This window comes from Pleurodeles waltl, chromosome 1_1 (assembly GCF_031143425.1).
Source record: "Pleurodeles waltl isolate 20211129_DDA chromosome 1_1, aPleWal1.hap1.20221129, whole genome shotgun sequence".
Classification (NCBI taxonomy): domain Eukaryota; kingdom Metazoa; phylum Chordata; class Amphibia; order Caudata; family Salamandridae; genus Pleurodeles; species Pleurodeles waltl.
In genome coordinates, this window is record NC_090436.1 from 819,879,105 (window position 1) to 819,896,834 (window position 17,730).

Sequence of the window (17,730 nt, forward strand, 5' to 3'; positions counted from 1 at the left end):
TGTTATGAACTGCATATATGCATCATAGCGAGGGATTAATAAACACAAACATACCGAATAACCTAGAAGGGTTTCCACTGAGGTTCCTTGTTTTTGCTGGCAGCTGATGTGATAGAATGTGAACAATAGGTGGTGCTTTTCTGTGAGTTTAGCTGGTAGCTTAAATTTTACTTCTTCGTAGAAATCTGGACACCTGGGTGAAACAAGGAAAGTATTCCATTACAACTTAAAAGCTGACTGGCCTAAAGAACTGGACATTATTGTTTATGGAGCGATTTGAACACAATGGTAAGGTCAGATTAAAAACACATACGATTAAAAATCACACACGTACTCATGTACATGGACTATTTTCTACATCATTTCATTGCAGTACAAACTGTTCTGATCTACTACTGAGACATTTCAAATATGTGCCAAGTTACTCTGTCTCCAGTTCCCTTCTTCCTACAGTACTTTTTTTCAGCAAAATATTTAAATTTAAGGGAAAACAAAGTCCTCTAAATAGTCAGTGTTCAGAAAGGTATTTGCGAAATTATGTTAAACATAGGTGTCCATAAACCTTCACTTATGAGTGAATTTACACTTGCAAACAGATTTAAATACATAAAAAATTACGCCATTATTCCATAATTGTACATGTAAACAACTCAGGAGAAAAGGCGGGTAGGCGGGTTTGGATGTTCCAGACTGGGAAGTCCTCTGTAAGTAGGTGAACAACTCACTTTTCAAGTTTGTGTGTATTTGCAGACATTTGGCAGATATGTTCCCATCCTGGAGAAAGGTGGATGTTTACTCATAACAGTGTCTCTGGAACAGTGTGAAATGTGGGACCACTTTGAAGTTAACACACCCTCGGTGTTGTTAGTAAAACATCTGAGTTTTGACAAAATACTTATGTGCTCATTAAGAGAGACCATAGAGAGACAAAGACCAGAAATAGAGTCACCAGCCCCGTTCACGTCTTTATGGACACTGCGTCCAGTCAAGAACTGTTCGCCAAAAAATCACTGATTGTAGGCATCTCACTCTAATTAGTTCAATGGAGGCAAAACAAAACTAAAACTCTAAGAGTGCTTTAGCTTGTCACAGAAAAATGCAGGACTTGAAACAGTATCCGTAATGATCTGGGGGGTAGGTGGTAAACATAATCCTGCAGCTGATTTCAATGTCCCTGGAAATTCCCATTTTTCGTCTGACATCATTACCAATTTTCAAGAAATGTATATCTTTGTATACTACATTTTTCGCTACTTCCTCCAGAACGTTCCCCCGTGTGATGTGATTTACTCATAATTTGCTGGGGCATTAGATATCTTTTTCCAAAGAAAGACTCCCGGTTTGAGGGTCTGCTTCTGAAAAAAACATAAATACTGACAGGAGGCTGCTTGGTTGCCCTGCAGTCACTGATTTTTCCAGTGAAGCTGCTCTTGCCTGGGAGGAGGCAGCTGCTTTGGAGGAAAAACAGAGATTGCAACACTGCAGCCAACAGTTGATGGCTGTAGTCCTGGCACACTGAACAGTAAATGACCAGCACACTGAATAGTAAAAGACCCTAAACTCTCAAATATGATGAACCTTGAATGGTTTTGCCACTTACTTTCTCTATTAATTTCCTACATCCTGTAAGGAAACAAACAGGCAAGTGGTCCATGAGTATCGCTGCCACCTGAAGCGGTCCTGAGGGGGAAGACACACCCCGTTTCAGAGATGGCAGAGAGTTGCACTGCTCTACCGATAGCCTGTTGATGAATGCGCCTCTGAAGATGAGTGAGGCAGGACACTGGACCGCCGCACACTTTTTTTTATTGACTCCCCATCAATTTGTGTTGCTGCCCGTATGTCCAACCCATTGACTGAACCAGCAGGAATTGGAGCTGCAACCCCTGGTACAGGCAAGAGACAAGGTTGTGGTGGTTTCTACATTGCATTTACACCCTCTGCTCACTATTTGAGATACCCTTATTAGACATACGCTCCCCGCTTTTCATTCACCTTTTCAACTGTTGTGGGGTAGAAAAGAGGAGGTAAGGTAAGTGTTTAAAGTTGTCTGTACGGGTCAAGAAGTTGGGATGATCACTTACCACATATTAAGCGGTATCTAAATGAGAGGTTTGCAGAACATTGTTCCTGTGTCTAGCGGAATATTTTGACAACCCAACTGTGGCTTCAGCCAGGATGGAGTCTATTCATGGCTAGGGTTTCGGCAGATCTTAATCACTGTGTGGAGTGTATAGTGGTTTAGCTGCAATACCATGGAAGTCTGTAGTGCAGCTGTAAGTCTTCAGTTGAATCATTCCCTCTATCTGCAGTGCAATATTGGACTAATTTAATGATCGCTTGAAGTGCTTATAATTGATCAACTGATGCCAAAAGCAAAGGTCAATGTTATCTCAGCTGTTAGTAGGAAAGGGCAGAGCTCCCCACCAAAAGAAGTAAGAAGGCTAACCCACTCCCATGCTCCACTTTCAGCAAACTGTCATGTTACGTTGAACAGATTGATGGCAGAGTGCACTTAAGCAAGAGAGAGGCTGAATATTGACAAATCAGGAACCTTTACAGGAGCTGATGGATTCAAGCTTCCTATGCCAAAGATTGAGGGAACCTAACCTCAATCTATCACTTGAGGCCTCGGATGCGGGGAGTCTTCCAAACTGAGGGGGGAAATGTCTTTGATTTTCAGCAGTGGACTAGGTGGATCAGGCAGCTTACATTTTGGCTCTCCAAGACTGATGTTGTATCTCAATGAAAGTTTCCGGATTGGAACACAAGTCATAACTCCGACCAGAGGGCAGAGTGTCATGCCAAGCAGGGGGCCACTGCAGCACCAAGAGATAATCTACCACATTCAGACTGCCCACGAGAGGTCCATTTGTAAAAAAAATACTATAGTGCTACCAGAGCCTTCATAAACCTATAACCTAGGGAAAAAATGGGAAGCTGCTGGTTCTGGAACCAAGAGCTATCCAATTTTTGTCAACTCTCGACTCCTTATTCAAGGAAGACACAAAGACAAAGATTGTGTGGAGAAACAAGACAGAACAAGTCAGGAGTCCGGAAAGGCAATGATAGTGAATGAGGGGGAAGGTCTGCAGCAAGCGCTGGCCTGCGAACATCTCCTGGGCCCAGCGTACCACTGCTACTCTAATTAACTTGAGTCAAACAAATGAATCAAATTTGGTAAAAGTCCCTCCCCCAACAATAGGGCTCAGACTTATACCTGCTTTGCGCTGAATTAGCGTAATTTGTTTTACGTTAATTCAGCGCAAACTTAACTCCAAATTTATACTGACACGCTAGACCCGTCTAGCGCCAAACATTTGGAGTTAAAGTCATTTTTTGCTAGCGTGAATCTACCTTGTGTCAATGAGATGCAAGGTAGGCGTACCCGGTCAAAAAATGACTCTAAGGCCCAGGCGCCTTATTTATCCTCCCTTGCAAAAATGGTGCACGGGAGGGAGGCGGGCCTAAATAATGGTGCTAAGCTTGCTTAGCGCCATTATTTAATGCCTGGGCCAGACCAGGTGTTAGGGGACCTGTGGGCCTATTTCTATGGTGGAACACCATGGAATAAGTCCATAGGTGTCCTCCCAAGGCCCCAGGGACACCCCACTCCCACACCAGAGGGACCCCAGGGAATGGGGGCCCCTATTCCAGGTAAGTATAGGTAAGTAGATGTAAGTATTTTTGATTTTTTTTAAAGTGCCATTGAGGGCCCTGAAATAGGCCCCCATACATGGCACTGGGTGCACTGGCCATGCCCAGGGAACCCTTGTCCCCTGTACTGGCCATTGGGGTGGTGGTAGTCATGTGATATGGTGAGTCTAGTGTCAAAAAATGATGGTAGGCTGTTTAGAGTCATCTGTTTTTACTCTGACCAGCCTCATGTCTTTTTTTTTTTGCAAAACCCCCTCCTCCCATACTGCCACCCCCACCCGGCTAATGTAATTTTCCATGATGTTAGCCCACCCTTTGCGCTGGATAGCGCCATTCCATAAATAAGACTCCAGGCCAGCGGCTCGGAATGGCGCTAGCCAGCGGTAAACTTTTTCAAACAAAAATGCGTTAGCGCAGTTTTGCATGAAAAAGTATAAATATGGTCCTAAATCTTGGAGAAGAGAACCCTTTACTTTCCCTGGCCCTCAGAACCAGGCCAACAAAGCCGCTTCTATGTTCCAAGCGATCTAGTTAGAGATAAAAGGCTTCAAAGTCAGTCAGACATTGTTTGCAATGGCTCTTGGTGCTAAGATGCAGGAATTGAAGGAAAAAGCTAAGCACTCCATCAAATAAAGTGCTCTATCTCCAACAAAGAGAGTCCAACTGAGGACACCCAAAATAAATTTTTCAAGAAAAACTCCTCTTCTCATGGGAGATTGCATCAATAAGGAACAAGCTGGAAGATCAGGACAAAAGGGCAGAGAGTTCTAATTTAAGATTCAGTGGAGCCCCAGAGTCAGAGGATCAGAAAATCCCAATGAGAGGTTGTAAAGCAACTGATAACAACTCTCATGCTCCCCGAGATAAGGGGTGACTATACAATATTGAGAGCCCACAGAGTCCCTTTCTCAGTCAAACCAAGTAATTCACAATTTTAGTGATTACAGAGTTGAGGAAAACATTTTGCCTGCAACTATTGAGCACAAAGAGTATAGATCACTGAAAGGGTTTCGCTTTCAGTAATTTCAGATATTTCAGATATTTCTTTCGAATCAGTGAGGAAGAGAAGGGCTTTTAAACAAATGATGTGTGAGTTTCCCTCCTTGGGTGCTCAGGCTATGTTGCTTAAAGCTTTTAGGCTAAAGGTCCTTGCGAAGGTGGCATTTCAGATCTTTACTGATATAGACTCTGCCCAACGGCTACTTAGCGAACTTCGAAAGCGCCCAAGGGGACAGAGCTGATTAAAGAGATGTTGAAGTTGAGACAATCAATCCACCTTTCAGGTGTTGTTGTTTAAAGGGCTTACACTTTTTCGGCCGTCTTGTTTGTTATCTTAAGTGAACTTCGTTATTTAAGAATTTAGGAATCTGATTTCTTTTAGAGAGCCCTGGTTTTATTAAACTTAGGTTTGCTGGCTTAGAGCGCAGCGCTAATCAGTCTGCAAAAGTTTTTGTTTTTGGGCTAGCTAGTGGGCTTTAGAGCACTAGAGTCGATTATTATTCACAGAATATGTCTCTTTCTTCTTTCCCAAGCTCCAGGGCCAGCGTGGTATCGAGTAAGGACAGTCGTTTTCCTCCTCTACATTTGGCCTACCACCCTGTGCCTACTAGTGCACAACAAGTAGGATGGGAGGAAGTAGGATGAGGGGAGGGTGGGCTCATACCAAGGAGGTTGGAGCAGAGGTTGAGGTAGGGCCACGGGGGGCAGGGATTGGAAGGGGTTTTGGGGGTTATGATGTAGGGAAAAGGTTCAGAAAAAAAGTTCTGATGACAAATACTATAGATTCGTTGTGGTCTGTTCTTTCACAGGTTTAGATGCATCAGCTTAAAATAATTTCCTTAATGTTAATGGAATCAATAGTTTCTGCAAGAAATTAGGATTACTGTTTTAGGCAGCCAATAGCAATGTCATACTCGCAGTTTAGGAAGACCCATCTTAAAAGCTTGTTCGAAGTGAAGGCTCATTTTAGGTTTCCCTTAATAGAATTGGTAGTATCTTCATCTTCTGCCGCACATCAGGGGGTCATAATTTTAGTTTCAAATAAATTTCCATTGTACATCAGAAAGACCCTTCACAATAGAGCCAGGAGATGGCAGCTGCTGCGGTTAAAGTGCAAGCACTTGTTTTCACTGTAGTTTCGTATTAAGGCCCAATCAGAGATAACCCTGAATCACGCCATCACCTGAGGCTGGTTTTAGTGGATTTTTTCAATTCAATTGTTATTGGTGGAGATTTTAATTTGCTCCATTCTTTTGCCCTAGATATATAAAAAACGTAAGTTGCTCCAAGCCTTCCAGCTTCTGAAAAGTGATCTTGGTCTGATAGTGTGTGGAGAACTAACAACCTGGCAGCTCAGCAATATGCCTATTTCTCTGTGAGGTTCCAATCAGCCTAATTGATTGTTTTTTTTAACCTCACATCTAGGGCAATTTGGGCATTGTAGTTTTCTACCCAATTGCTTTGTGGACCATACCGCCATTAAGGAGAAGATTTCTGGATGTTTTTAGATAAACCTGGATTCCGCATACAAGGCCACTTTGCATGGGGAATTAATTTCATTAGAAGCCTTAAAAAGACATAAGCAGGCCAAGAGCTTTATTCCAAACAAGATAGACTACTGCAGGCAAAAGCCACATTCAATAGGTCACACAACCATCAACATTTTCATCAATGAGAAAAGGCTAGAAAGGATTTTAACCTTTTTATACTTGAAGAAGAATTAGTCAGTTTTAGAGCAGTAGGGCAACAACCCTATGAAGAAGGGTAACAGGTGTGGCATACAAAAACGGGAGCCATGGCAGCTCAGAGTACCAACGTGCAGGATCCCTACTTGCTAAGCCTCACCTGCGATCCCAAGTGAATACAGCAGCTCTTCCTAGAGCATTTTGAGGATATTTACACCAATACATTAGAGACACCAGCCTTTGCCATTATGAAGTACCTACAGAAATGGTACCTTCCTAGGTTGCTGCTAAAAGAGCAGCAGGTTTGGTTAGTCACTTCACACAGTAAGAATTAGCAGAGATCATTAAGAGCTTACCTAGGGGAAAGGGAGTGGCAAAGAAGGGTTCCCCTCTGATTTGTATGAGATCTTTGTTGAACAATTAAAAGCCCTAATCACACAATTTTCCAACCATATTTATCTGGCTGCAGTATTCCCCAGTTGTTCTTGAGAGGGACTTTTTTTTGTAAGAAAGGGGATGGATCCTGCTAATTTGAACTCTTACCAACCTGTAATGCTACTTAACACTGACTGTAAAATCCTGTTTAAAAATAATTGCTACAAGGCTGGCTGGCTGCGTTACTACCTCAAATTAATCATAAGGACTAGAATGGCTTTATGCCCGTAGGGCACCTCTGTGCTAATACTAATTTGTTTGTTAAAGTCACTGATTATGTTTGGTTGATACAGGCCTAGCTATTTGCATTTTTATTAATGCAAAAACAGCTTTGGATGTAGTCCGCTGTCATTCTTGTTCACATTATTAGGAAAAGTTGGGCTCCCACCTCAGCTGATCGATACCCTAAGAAATTTGCATAACGGTACTAGTATCTCTCTGATAATCACTGGAAAAACATGGCAGACTTCAAATTTCTAGGGGCACCAGGCAAGGATGGCCTTTATCACCCTTACTATTTGCTATCTACATTGAGCCACTGTCGATGGCTTTAAAAGCCTCCTTGGAGATAGAGTCATTAGCTCCAGGGGCTCCAAACTTAAGGTCTTTGCAGATGATCTTTTGGTATTTAGGTCTTCAAAGGCTCAATCAATTGAGGCAGTGTTTGAAACAATTAGCAACTTTGTTGAATTAGGGGCTATAAAATCAGCAAAACAAAAACTGATCTCCTAGTATTTAATTCTTGACCATGGATTTTTCCCAGGGATTTGGCTGATGCTCACAGTAACAATCATAAGAGATATTTGGGAATCTGGTTCTCGCATGAGCTAGATGATTTTTATAGGTTAAGCATTCGTCCACTATTCTCCAAAATTCGATCACTTTTAAATAGCTGAAGTCATTTACCAGTCTCTATAGTTGGCAGAGCTGAACTGATTAAAATTAAGTTACTGTCGCTAGTTGCCTTTCACTCTCTGCACTCCTGATAGTGATTCCTGAAAAGTTCTTTAAGGAAATAGAAAGGTTGTTTAGTTCATTCCAGTGGAATAAGTGATCCAAAGTATTGGAATTGAGAAACTTGAAATTGCTAAAGATAAAGGGGGGTTGTAGGTTCCTACTCTTGCTCACGTTCTGGGTTCACAGACAAACTAAGGACTTGGGATTTCTGCATATTTACCCGGAACCCCGAGATCTGGCTAAACTCCTCCATTATCGCCATTAGTTCAGGCAGTGAGGTTGCGGGCTCAGTCAGGGTAAGAATCACATCATCTGCATACAGCGTGATAAGGTGGTGATCCCCTCCAAACTTCACCCCAGAGACCAAGGGGCTGTTGCGTAGACGCTGAGCGAAGGGCTCCATGTAAAGCACAAACAAAAGGGGGGAGAGAGGGCACCCCTGCCGAGTCCCCTGTCCAACTGGGAACGGCAAAGAGACTATACCATTAACCAGGACCGCAGCCCTAGGTGAGCGATAAATGCACTGAACCCACCTCCTGAAGGCCGGGCCCAATCCATAACACTCCAAGACCCGGAATAAGTAAGGCCAGTGGACCCTATCAAACGCCTTCTCCGCGTCAATAGAGAGGAGCAGCATCTCCCTACGAGATCTATTAGTTTTATCTATCAAATGTTACAGTCGCTTTGTATTATCACTGCACTGACGATGGGGTATAAAGCCCGCCTGGTCCGGATCTATAAGACCTGGCATATAGGGATTAAGGCGGTGGGCCAGTATTCCAGTAAAGAGCTTAGCGTCTATGTTCAAAAGCGAGATTGGTCTGTACGAAGCACACTCCTTGGGATCTTTCCCTTGCTTGTGTATCACCGCAATGGTAGCTTCGGACATACTGGGCACAAGAGCCCCTGACTCCTGAAAGGAGTTAAAGTTAAAAAGACGCGGCAAAAGCAGTGCAAGCTCCGCGCAGAAAGTCTTATAAAAGAGCGCCGTAAAGCCATCAGGGCCGGGTGACTTCCCCACCTTAAGCCTTGATATTGCCGAGATAACCTCCTCCACTCTGATAGCCTGATCCCAGGAAGACACTTCCCTCTCACCAAGCGGAGTAATTGCTATCCCCGCGAGGAATGCGGCTGGATTCGCATTGCTCTGGGCATCAGCCGTATACAACACCCGATAATATTCGGGGAACGCTTCTGCAATGTGATCATCTGTGTGGGCCTCCCTCCCCGAAGGTGAGCGGACCATTTTTATCGCTGCTGCCGCGCGCTGTCCTCTCAACCAATGCGCCAAGAGCCTGCCACACTTATTACTCCCAATGTAATATTTATGCTTAAGCCGCGCTATCGCATACTCCGCCCTGTCCCAGTCCAACCGCTTCAGCTGCTGCCTCATTTTCTCCAGTTCCCGCCAAGTTGTCGGTGCACACGTGGACTTATGGGATCGCTCCAATGCTGCCATCCCTTGTCCTAGCGCCGCCCTCTGCTCCCTCCTTGCCCTATTATCTCTTGCTGATAGCGACATAACCTCCCCCCGCACCACTGCCTTCCGAGCCTCCCACCGAGTCTCCAAACTGGTTGTCCCATCATCATTGTGGTAAAGATAATCCGAAATCACGCGCCGTAGCGACTCCTCCGTTTCTCTATTCTGCAAGATCGCATCCCTGAAACGCCAGCTCGAGCTGCCCACCCGACCCACATCCACCCCAACCTCCACCGTGATAGGCGCATGATCTGTAAGGGCCCTGGGCTCTATTGTGGTCTCTCGAACTCGAGAAGCGAATTTTCGTGAAGCCAGAAAGAGGTCAATCAGTGCGTACGTCTTGGTAGCTGCCGAATAAAAAGAGTAGTCCCTAAGCGAAGGATGTGATCTCTGCCAAACATCCTCCAGTCCACACTCGGCCAACCACTGTCGCCCTGCCGTCGTCAACGCACCCGTCTGCCCAAAGCGGTGCCCAGATCTGTCCAACTCATTGTCCATTACCAAATTAAAATCACCTCCCACTAAAACAGCACTATCGGGTGTCACAAGCGCCGGAGCAATCGCCTGTTTCAGGAAGGATTCTTGCTGTGCATTGGGGGCATACAGAGAGGCAATGGTAAAGCAGAAAGCCCCCACCCGTAGTCTAAGGGCCAGGAATCTGCCCTGTACCTCATGTATCTTTGCTATCACTTCACCAGAGAAGGTCTTCTAGAGCAATATCGCCACCCCAGCATGTTTCGTGGGGGACGAGGACCAGAACTGTCTAGGAAACCACTTTGAGCGCATACGATATGTGTCCCTAGCCAGCAGATGTGTTTCCTGTAAAAGGCAAATGTGACTACCAGAGCGCTCAAGCGTCGACAGGATCTCTTAGCCGGACTGTTAAGACCTCGGACATTCAAGCTTAGACACTTAAGAGACATATGACCCAGTATCAAAATCACTCATGGGGAGGGTCCGCCGGGGGAGCCCGCGCCCAGACCAGTCCCAAGGCCGCTCCGAACCAGGGGGCCCAGTAGCCAAGACAATCTGTATACAAGATCCAGGGGAAGCACACCAACTTACAACCATAACGCACAACAGGTGCTCATAACTATAAAGTCCTCTATCACTCATCTCCTAAGAGGCAAAGTCTCAACAGTGGCAGCACAATCACTCAAATTCGTCGTATAGCGTCCACTGACTCTGCCGCCCAGGTCCCGTCGCAACAGTCACATGACCTGAATTGTTGCGGCCCACTCCCCAGCCACCATCCCAACCCTCCGTCCATTAAGCATGTGTTCCAGCGGCCACGCTACTAAGTACAGATTGCCGCTCCTGAGCCTGCTCCGATGTTGTAGGTCGCTGCTGTTTTCTCTTCCTCTCCTTACGCCGCCATCGCGGTTGATACCCATCAGTCATGACCGTAGATGCGCCCTCTTCCTGGGAGTCTCCCTCCAAACGAAGAATCTTTCTCGCTTCTGGGACTGATTTCACCTGGCGGAGCTGTTCTTCCCAACGAAAGATGAGGCGAAAAGGGTGCCCCCAAAAGTATGACACCGAGTGCGCCCGGAGGTGCTCCGTGATGGGCTTAAATTCGCGCCGCCTCTGCAGAGTCCGCAGCGAGAGGTCTTGAAATAATTGGAGCGTGTGCCCTCGAAACTGAATCTGTGGGAGATTACGGGCCCTCTGCAAGATGCTTTCTTTAAGCCCATAATTATGAACACATGCCAGGATATCAGGCGGACGCTCTCCGGGTCCGCCGCTGCGACCCGCACGATGGACCCTATCCAGTGTAATCTCCCGGACACCCTCCAGGCCAAGCACAGAGTCAAACAACGCCACCACAAATTCACTAATATCCTCCTTCTCTGCTCCGAGGGGCACACCTCGGATGCGAATGTTATGCCGTCGCAACCTATTTTCCAAGTCTTCAACTGCAGACTGGAGGAGTTCCTGCTGGTCACAGAGGCGTATGACCTCTTGTTGCATGCCTGCTAACTCTTCGCCCCGAGAGGTCTCGCCATCCTCAACCTGGGCCACACGCTCGCCCAGAGACGTGACCTCCACTCGTAGCTCTTTCACCTGTTGGAAAATGTCTCAACGAAGTTCCTGCAGGTCACTCCGTAGCGAGTCAAACAGTGAGGTAAGGAAATCCTTTGTGACCGGGGCCTCCTCATCCTCCACCCTCTCTCCACGTACCTCAGGAGACCGTCCCACCGCCGGGCCCTCAGCCGAATTGCCTTGCACCGGGTGGGATATGGTCAGCATTTCTCTCACCGACTGATCTCGTTTTGGCTTGGAGGATGTCATAGCCCCGAGTGCCTCTTTCGTCACGTCTAGAGCCTCTTCGCACTGCCCGGCATGGGTTGGGTTGCCAGATCCTTCACTTTATGCCCTTGAGACTCTGGGCACCAGTTTCTGCATCTAGCGCCGCCCAAAGTTCGTAGGCCAGTAGCAGGCCCCAAGCTCCTTCTGAACTTGGGCTGGGCCACTGCGGGCCGACCGCACCGCCGATGTGTGACCCAACCCCCTAGCACCCATCCAAGCTCCACCTGGAGCGGGGGCGTAAATGTGCAGTGATGCATTGTGTCGCGTTCGGGACCTCCAGCCCGTAGCAGCCCTGCAAAGAAATGGCCGCTGCGGGCCGCGGAGACCCGCCGCACCTCCGCTCCGCGTCGGGACCTCCGTCGCAAGGGTCAGCACCCTCCGCTGCTCCGACGCGGCACAGCCGCCACGCGCCGCTGCCGACGACCGCAAGCGCAGTCCAGGCCGCAAGGCCCAACACCGAAAGTGCTCTCCTCGGAGGGCAGCCCGACCCTCCCTCGAAGCGTCCGCTGTCTCTTGGTCCCTCTCAGCTATCCAGGAGGGCCTGGGGCTCCCAAAGACGGGGCCACAAAGCTTTTATTGTGACCTGGGCGGCGGAGCTCAGGTGAACTCGTCTGCTCACGCCGCCATCTTGGCCACGCCCCCCACTAAAAACCTTTAAAAGCTAGTTATTGCTAAATTATTCCCAGCATACTTCACACATCTGATAAATTAGACACTGCAAGATTTCTTCCATTCGGTTACTTCTGTAAATCAAACACTATTTACGTTGACTTCCAGGCTGCACTCTTTAACAATATCCTTATATAAATATGGGCATGGTTGAGCCACAGCTTGCTTCTAAAGTTTTCACCATCATCCTGAATTGAGTGAAGTGAAAAAGATGTTTTGTCATCTTGAAACTCACTACATGGGCCCTAAACCCACTGTTAACCCACTTGCTGCCCATAAACTCTACTTATTTATAAAACGGCCATGTTCACAGCCAAGCCTTAGTAACTCTCTCATAAAATTAAAAATAAAGTACCCTTGGCAAGCCCAGCAGATGTGCCTGAGTGGCTAAAATGTTGAATGTGTGACTCACCAGCTGCTTCTCTGGGGTTTTACCCCAGCTTGAATAAGTTCCTTATGATCAAACTGCTTGATTGAGAGTTCAGCAAATGAGTCACTCCGTTACAAACTCCTATGTGCCTATTTACAAGTGTAACAGGATATAATGCACTTGGAATAAGGTGGACAGAATATCCATCACATTTGTGATGGAGTAGGCCATTCGTCAAACTCTAAATCACACCCAAAGTTCTCAGTCTCCAAGTGGACATCTCCATCACACTTTGGACACATCTATACCTTTGCAACTTCATGCCTACAATGCATGATTCTCTTCTACCATTTTACCCCTTTCTACTTTGAACTGATGGCCCATTATCCTCATGGCTAGCCACTGATATTTTAGAGAAACCTGTTACATTATTTTCATATAATTATAATATCTCCACAAGCCCCACACAAGGCAGACAAAGCCAATTTACTGGCAATAACATTTATGAGTTGAACTGAAAGACTACAGTAGGTGGGAAGGCAAACTTTTTCCAGAAGCATGGTTATGAAAGAGGCAACAAAACTCAAAAGCATAAGCACACGTTTTATTTAACAATATATCTGACAGATTGAGCATGTGGAATTCAATTAAAGCTGCAAGGATCTTGGATTTCAGGGGTTTTCTCGTAGTACTGGGAGGTGCGTGGGGGTGCTATGGAGGAAGAGTCTAGCAATAGTAACTAAGCAATAGTGTAGACGAAATCAAAGGTATGCTCCTTTGTATGGGATATGGACGGTGCTAAGACCAACTGAGTAAATCTCAGGGCCTACACAGAGGACAGAAGGAAAGATCAAGAATTTTGTTCCAGGAAATTTTGGATCGCTGGGAAATGCCACAAAGAGACTGATGTAGCAGAAAGAGACCAGGCAAATAATTGTGAGGCTCAAGTCACAAGCATCCATCCCAACGGGTCACAAAAACCTGAGTTTAAAATTCTGCCAAAATGATTCCATTGTTGGCAATTATTACCATTTTATTGACTTTTGCATTATTGTGTCTGTTTTTGTTTTGCATATGATGTAATTTCTGATTACAATTCCTAATGTGTGACAGTTACACACATATCTTTGGCACAATACTTCTAAATACTTCTGTATGGTTCTTTGAAAATTTAGGGTAGTAACTGGACATGATGTGAAAGGATTATACCCTATGTTGGAATCGGAGTATCATAATATGGTGAACTCTAGTAATACTTTATGTAGACACTTCGTGCACTCACCTGTTATGGTATGTTATGGCTGTGTACATCTCCTGTACAAATTCTGGACCAGACGACTTTCCAAAGATGACCTACAATAATCATTGAAAATAATAAGCATACTTAGCATAACGCTGTATTTCTTTCATAATGTCATTTTACGTTGTCTGCAAATTCTCTCCTTATCTGAATGTTGTAATGTTGGAGGAGCAAATTATGACTTGCTAGACTATGATTTGTCAGCAGGCAGAACCAAGAAGTTTTTACTCGTATATCAAACCTCTGGCAATTTCTTCCACCCTTACCCTTAAATATTTAGAAAACAAGAACCTTAAACACTCAAAAAAGCAAATATTGAAAATGCATAAATTGAGTTAAATATAATACAAGTACATACAGATAAAAAATAAGTTATTCAAAACTACAGTTCTATACAAATAAAGGTTTATGAGAACAGAGCCAAGAAATTATAATTTTTAAATCCGAAGACTAAAAACATTAAAAATGCAACATTTGTGGTCCAATGTTCATTTCTGTCTTTATTAAAAATAAATATCAGTTTTATAAGTGGGTATGTTACGCTCTAGAAAATTGTCCCTGAAACATTTCCTCCAGATCATTAGCCACTGATGACATCAGTGTGACATGTCTTGTTGTGATAACAGTGTCATTTTAAATACTACAAATCTGCCTGTTCAGGTGAATAGTCCTCTCAGCACAACGTCTTTACAAATTAATTTGAGAAAACTGACACATCAAACATTTCCTTCTCCTATGCATCTGAGCAGAAGTATGCCACTCACTGGACAATGTGAGCACAGGCAGGGGTCACATCTGCCTACTGTCTGTCTTGCTGGACCCCTCTATTCTCTCATCTTCACCCCACATTTGCATGGCACAGGTGCTGCAGGCGTTCTTCTAACATTCCAGAAATTACTCAAAGAAACTTCATTATGATTTCCTGAACTTACTTTAGTCGACTTTTAATCAGATTATGAGTGATCTGGATATTTCCTACCCCTGGGGAACCCCATCTTTGTGCAGCAGTCAGAAATATACGTTGTGTGAACCTTACCGCACCCAGTACACTCCAACATCAGTACCCAAACAGCCAAGAGATACATACTTGACTTGGCTGATCTAAGATAAGATTGTCAAAGTCTTAAGACAATCGATGAAAGAGGCTGGTCGAAAAATACAAATTTCTGCAAGAGACAGATCCAAAGCCCAATGTAAATACAGTGGAAAAGTGGTTCTTTTGGCAGCTATGTGCGAAAATTCAGGCTTAAAAAGTGCACTCGAAATTGATTGGCTTACATTAGCAACATGCTGCAGCCAGCTATGTTCAGCCACACTATAGCCTTTACATGCACACTTTAAATATTTGCTCCACCAAAAAATGTTTCTGCTTGATATGAACCTAGTCCACACACCTGGAATAGGCCCCCAAACGAATTCTAATTTTAATATCTGAGGTGTGACAGTATACAATTAGATATTTTTAAGCTTGCAGTGAACTTCTGGTAAGTGCATAGAGGTTTTTGAATTCAATTTTTTTAAGTGATATTAGGAAACATCCTATTTTTTATGTACTTCAATGTCACAATATGCAAATACTTGGTTTTTAAATTACATTTGAATGCAGATGTGAAATTTTCCCACTTTCGGTAATAATCAGGCTTCTGTTACACCGCAGGAGGTGGGGGTGGCTTCTTATTTAGACAGGTCGAGTGCATTTCTTTTGCCGATTCCAGCACTGTTATCAGACACAATCACTGGCATTATCATAGTGTGGGGTAGGGCAGCACCCCTGTTGCTATGACACTCAGGTGCAATATGTCTTCGAGGAACACTAACTCTGGAAATGCAGTGGTCTTGACTGTAGTTGCACAATCCAGCTGATTGACCCCAGTCGCTATAGAAAGGAGGCCTAGCATGAGATCTGGGAAGCAATAAGGTTAACTCCCAAACGTATTTCTCATGCTACATTCCGGAAAAAAGTGGATGAGTTCCCAGACAGGAAAGTACATTTTTAAATAATGTGTAGTGTAAATACCTCCACTAATTGAGGGACCATATTTTCCTATGAAGGGCAAGCTATGCCACCACTTTGAACCTCTTGGAGTTCATAATCCCTCCGGAAGTAAACAGCTGATTGTTTGCTTGATAAGGTGCAGTCTTAAGGTAGCATCAAGGATGGCTCCTTCCCCCTCCCTCTGCAAAAATCTACACAACAAGCTCTGGTTAGGTTGATTTAAGGTACTAGAACGGTTCTAGGACTTGCCTGTGACCTGTACAAGCTGGCACGAGTTCTACTTTCTGAGAAGGACACAGGTTCAGAAGTAACAAAGCAAAACTTACATTATAGATCAGCCCCAGGAAATGTGTTTTCCTAGACGGAACTATTTCCTAAGTCTCATCACCGTTTCAACTCATCAAGTCAATCTAAGGCAATGGATCCTGATGGAATATTGCTTGTAATCAGACCCCGGAGAGACAAAGTGCGCTCCAAAAAATCATCCAAATGTGACTTTTTCCAGTGGCTGCCTTGCTGCCCTCACGAAAAATCTCGTACGGAAACTACAGAAACGAGTAGCTATTCAGAACGTTTCACTATCCTCTCATACATTTACAAAGCTTTACATTGAAAACCATGATAATGAAGGCCTCATTGGCATTTATTATAAACTGGGTACATCTATTTGTATCCTTTGTTTCCCGTTTTGCATCCCTAGCTTTTCAGTAGTGTTTCTGTAAAAAAAATTCTGTATGCACCGTGGTATCAGCTGTTACGATTTTGTGAGTGATTTATAGCAGTGGCATGTTTGGTCACCTGATTCCTACCAAAAAGGGTATTTAGGTAAGTTCAAACTTTCTATATTTGCATTTCACTATAAAAAATTAACAATTATTGTAAATTGCTATTTGTAAGGCTAAGTGCAATTCTTTTAGGGACTTCCTCATACAGACAGAAGTGATTTGTAACTATTGGCTTTTTTCGGTTTAATTTGTACCTTTTAGAAGCTATATTATAAGAGCTTGTCCCCAAGTCATTGGTGCTCTAGATGTTTCCTCCAGCAAAATCACAATTAAAACACAAGTTTGCATGGGAGATTCCCAGACAACTACCTTCGCATTCCAAAAGGTTCGTATGCACTTAAAAAATTAACACCTTTGCAGGCACAGCAAGATATTAAATGAGTCTTGCCATTTTGCAAGAGGAATACGTGAAATAAAAATGCTATACATAATCAATTGTGTTCTGCTGAGCTCTATATACATTTAGGGGGTCATTCTGACCCGGGCGGGCGGCGGACGCCGCCCGCCTGGCGGGAACCGCCAAATGGCCGCTCCGCGGTCAGAAGACCGCGGAGGCCATTCTGACTTTCCCGCTGGGCCGGCGGGCGCCCGCCAAGGGAGCACCCGCCGTCCCAGCGGGAAAGGCCCTGCAACACAGAGGCCGGCTCCGGATGGAGCCGGCGGTGTTGCAGGGGTGCGACGGGTGCAGTTGCACCCGTCGTGATTTTCACTGTCTGCTATGCAGACAGTGGAAATCATGCTGGGGCCCTGTTAGGGGCCTCCTGCACTGCCCATGCCAGTGGCATGGGCAGTGCAGGGGCCCCCAGGGGCCCCACGACACCGTTCCCGACATCCTGTTCCTGGCAGTCAAAACCGCCAGAAACAGGCTGGCGGGAAGGGGGTCGGAATCCACATGGCGGCGCTGCTTGCAGCGCCGCCATGGAGGTTCAGCCCAGCCATGGGAAATCCGGCAGGAAACCGCCGGATCCCCATTTCTGACCGCGGCTTTACCGCTGCGGTCAGAATGGGCACTGAAGCACCGCCAGCCTGTTGGCGGTGCTTCCGTTGCCCGCGGCCCTGGCGGTTTTAGACCGCCAGGGTCGGAATG

The 17,730-nt window shown here is 45.3% G+C and overlaps 1 protein-coding gene across 2 annotated transcripts in view; it reads right to left on the reverse strand.

Moving 5' to 3' along the window:
* DOCK8 (dedicator of cytokinesis 8) overlaps positions 1–17,730 on the reverse strand; it is a 709,540-nt gene that overhangs the window by 215,624 nt on the left and 476,186 nt on the right. For both annotated transcript variants that reach the window (XM_069228642.1, XM_069228651.1), the window contains 2 exons: positions 13,845–13,915; positions 55–193 (listed from right to left, as the gene is read on the reverse strand). In XM_069228642.1, the coding sequence (XP_069084743.1) occupies positions 55–193; positions 13,845–13,915 (210 nt within the window). The remainder of the gene's footprint in view (positions 1–54; positions 194–13,844; positions 13,916–17,730) is intronic.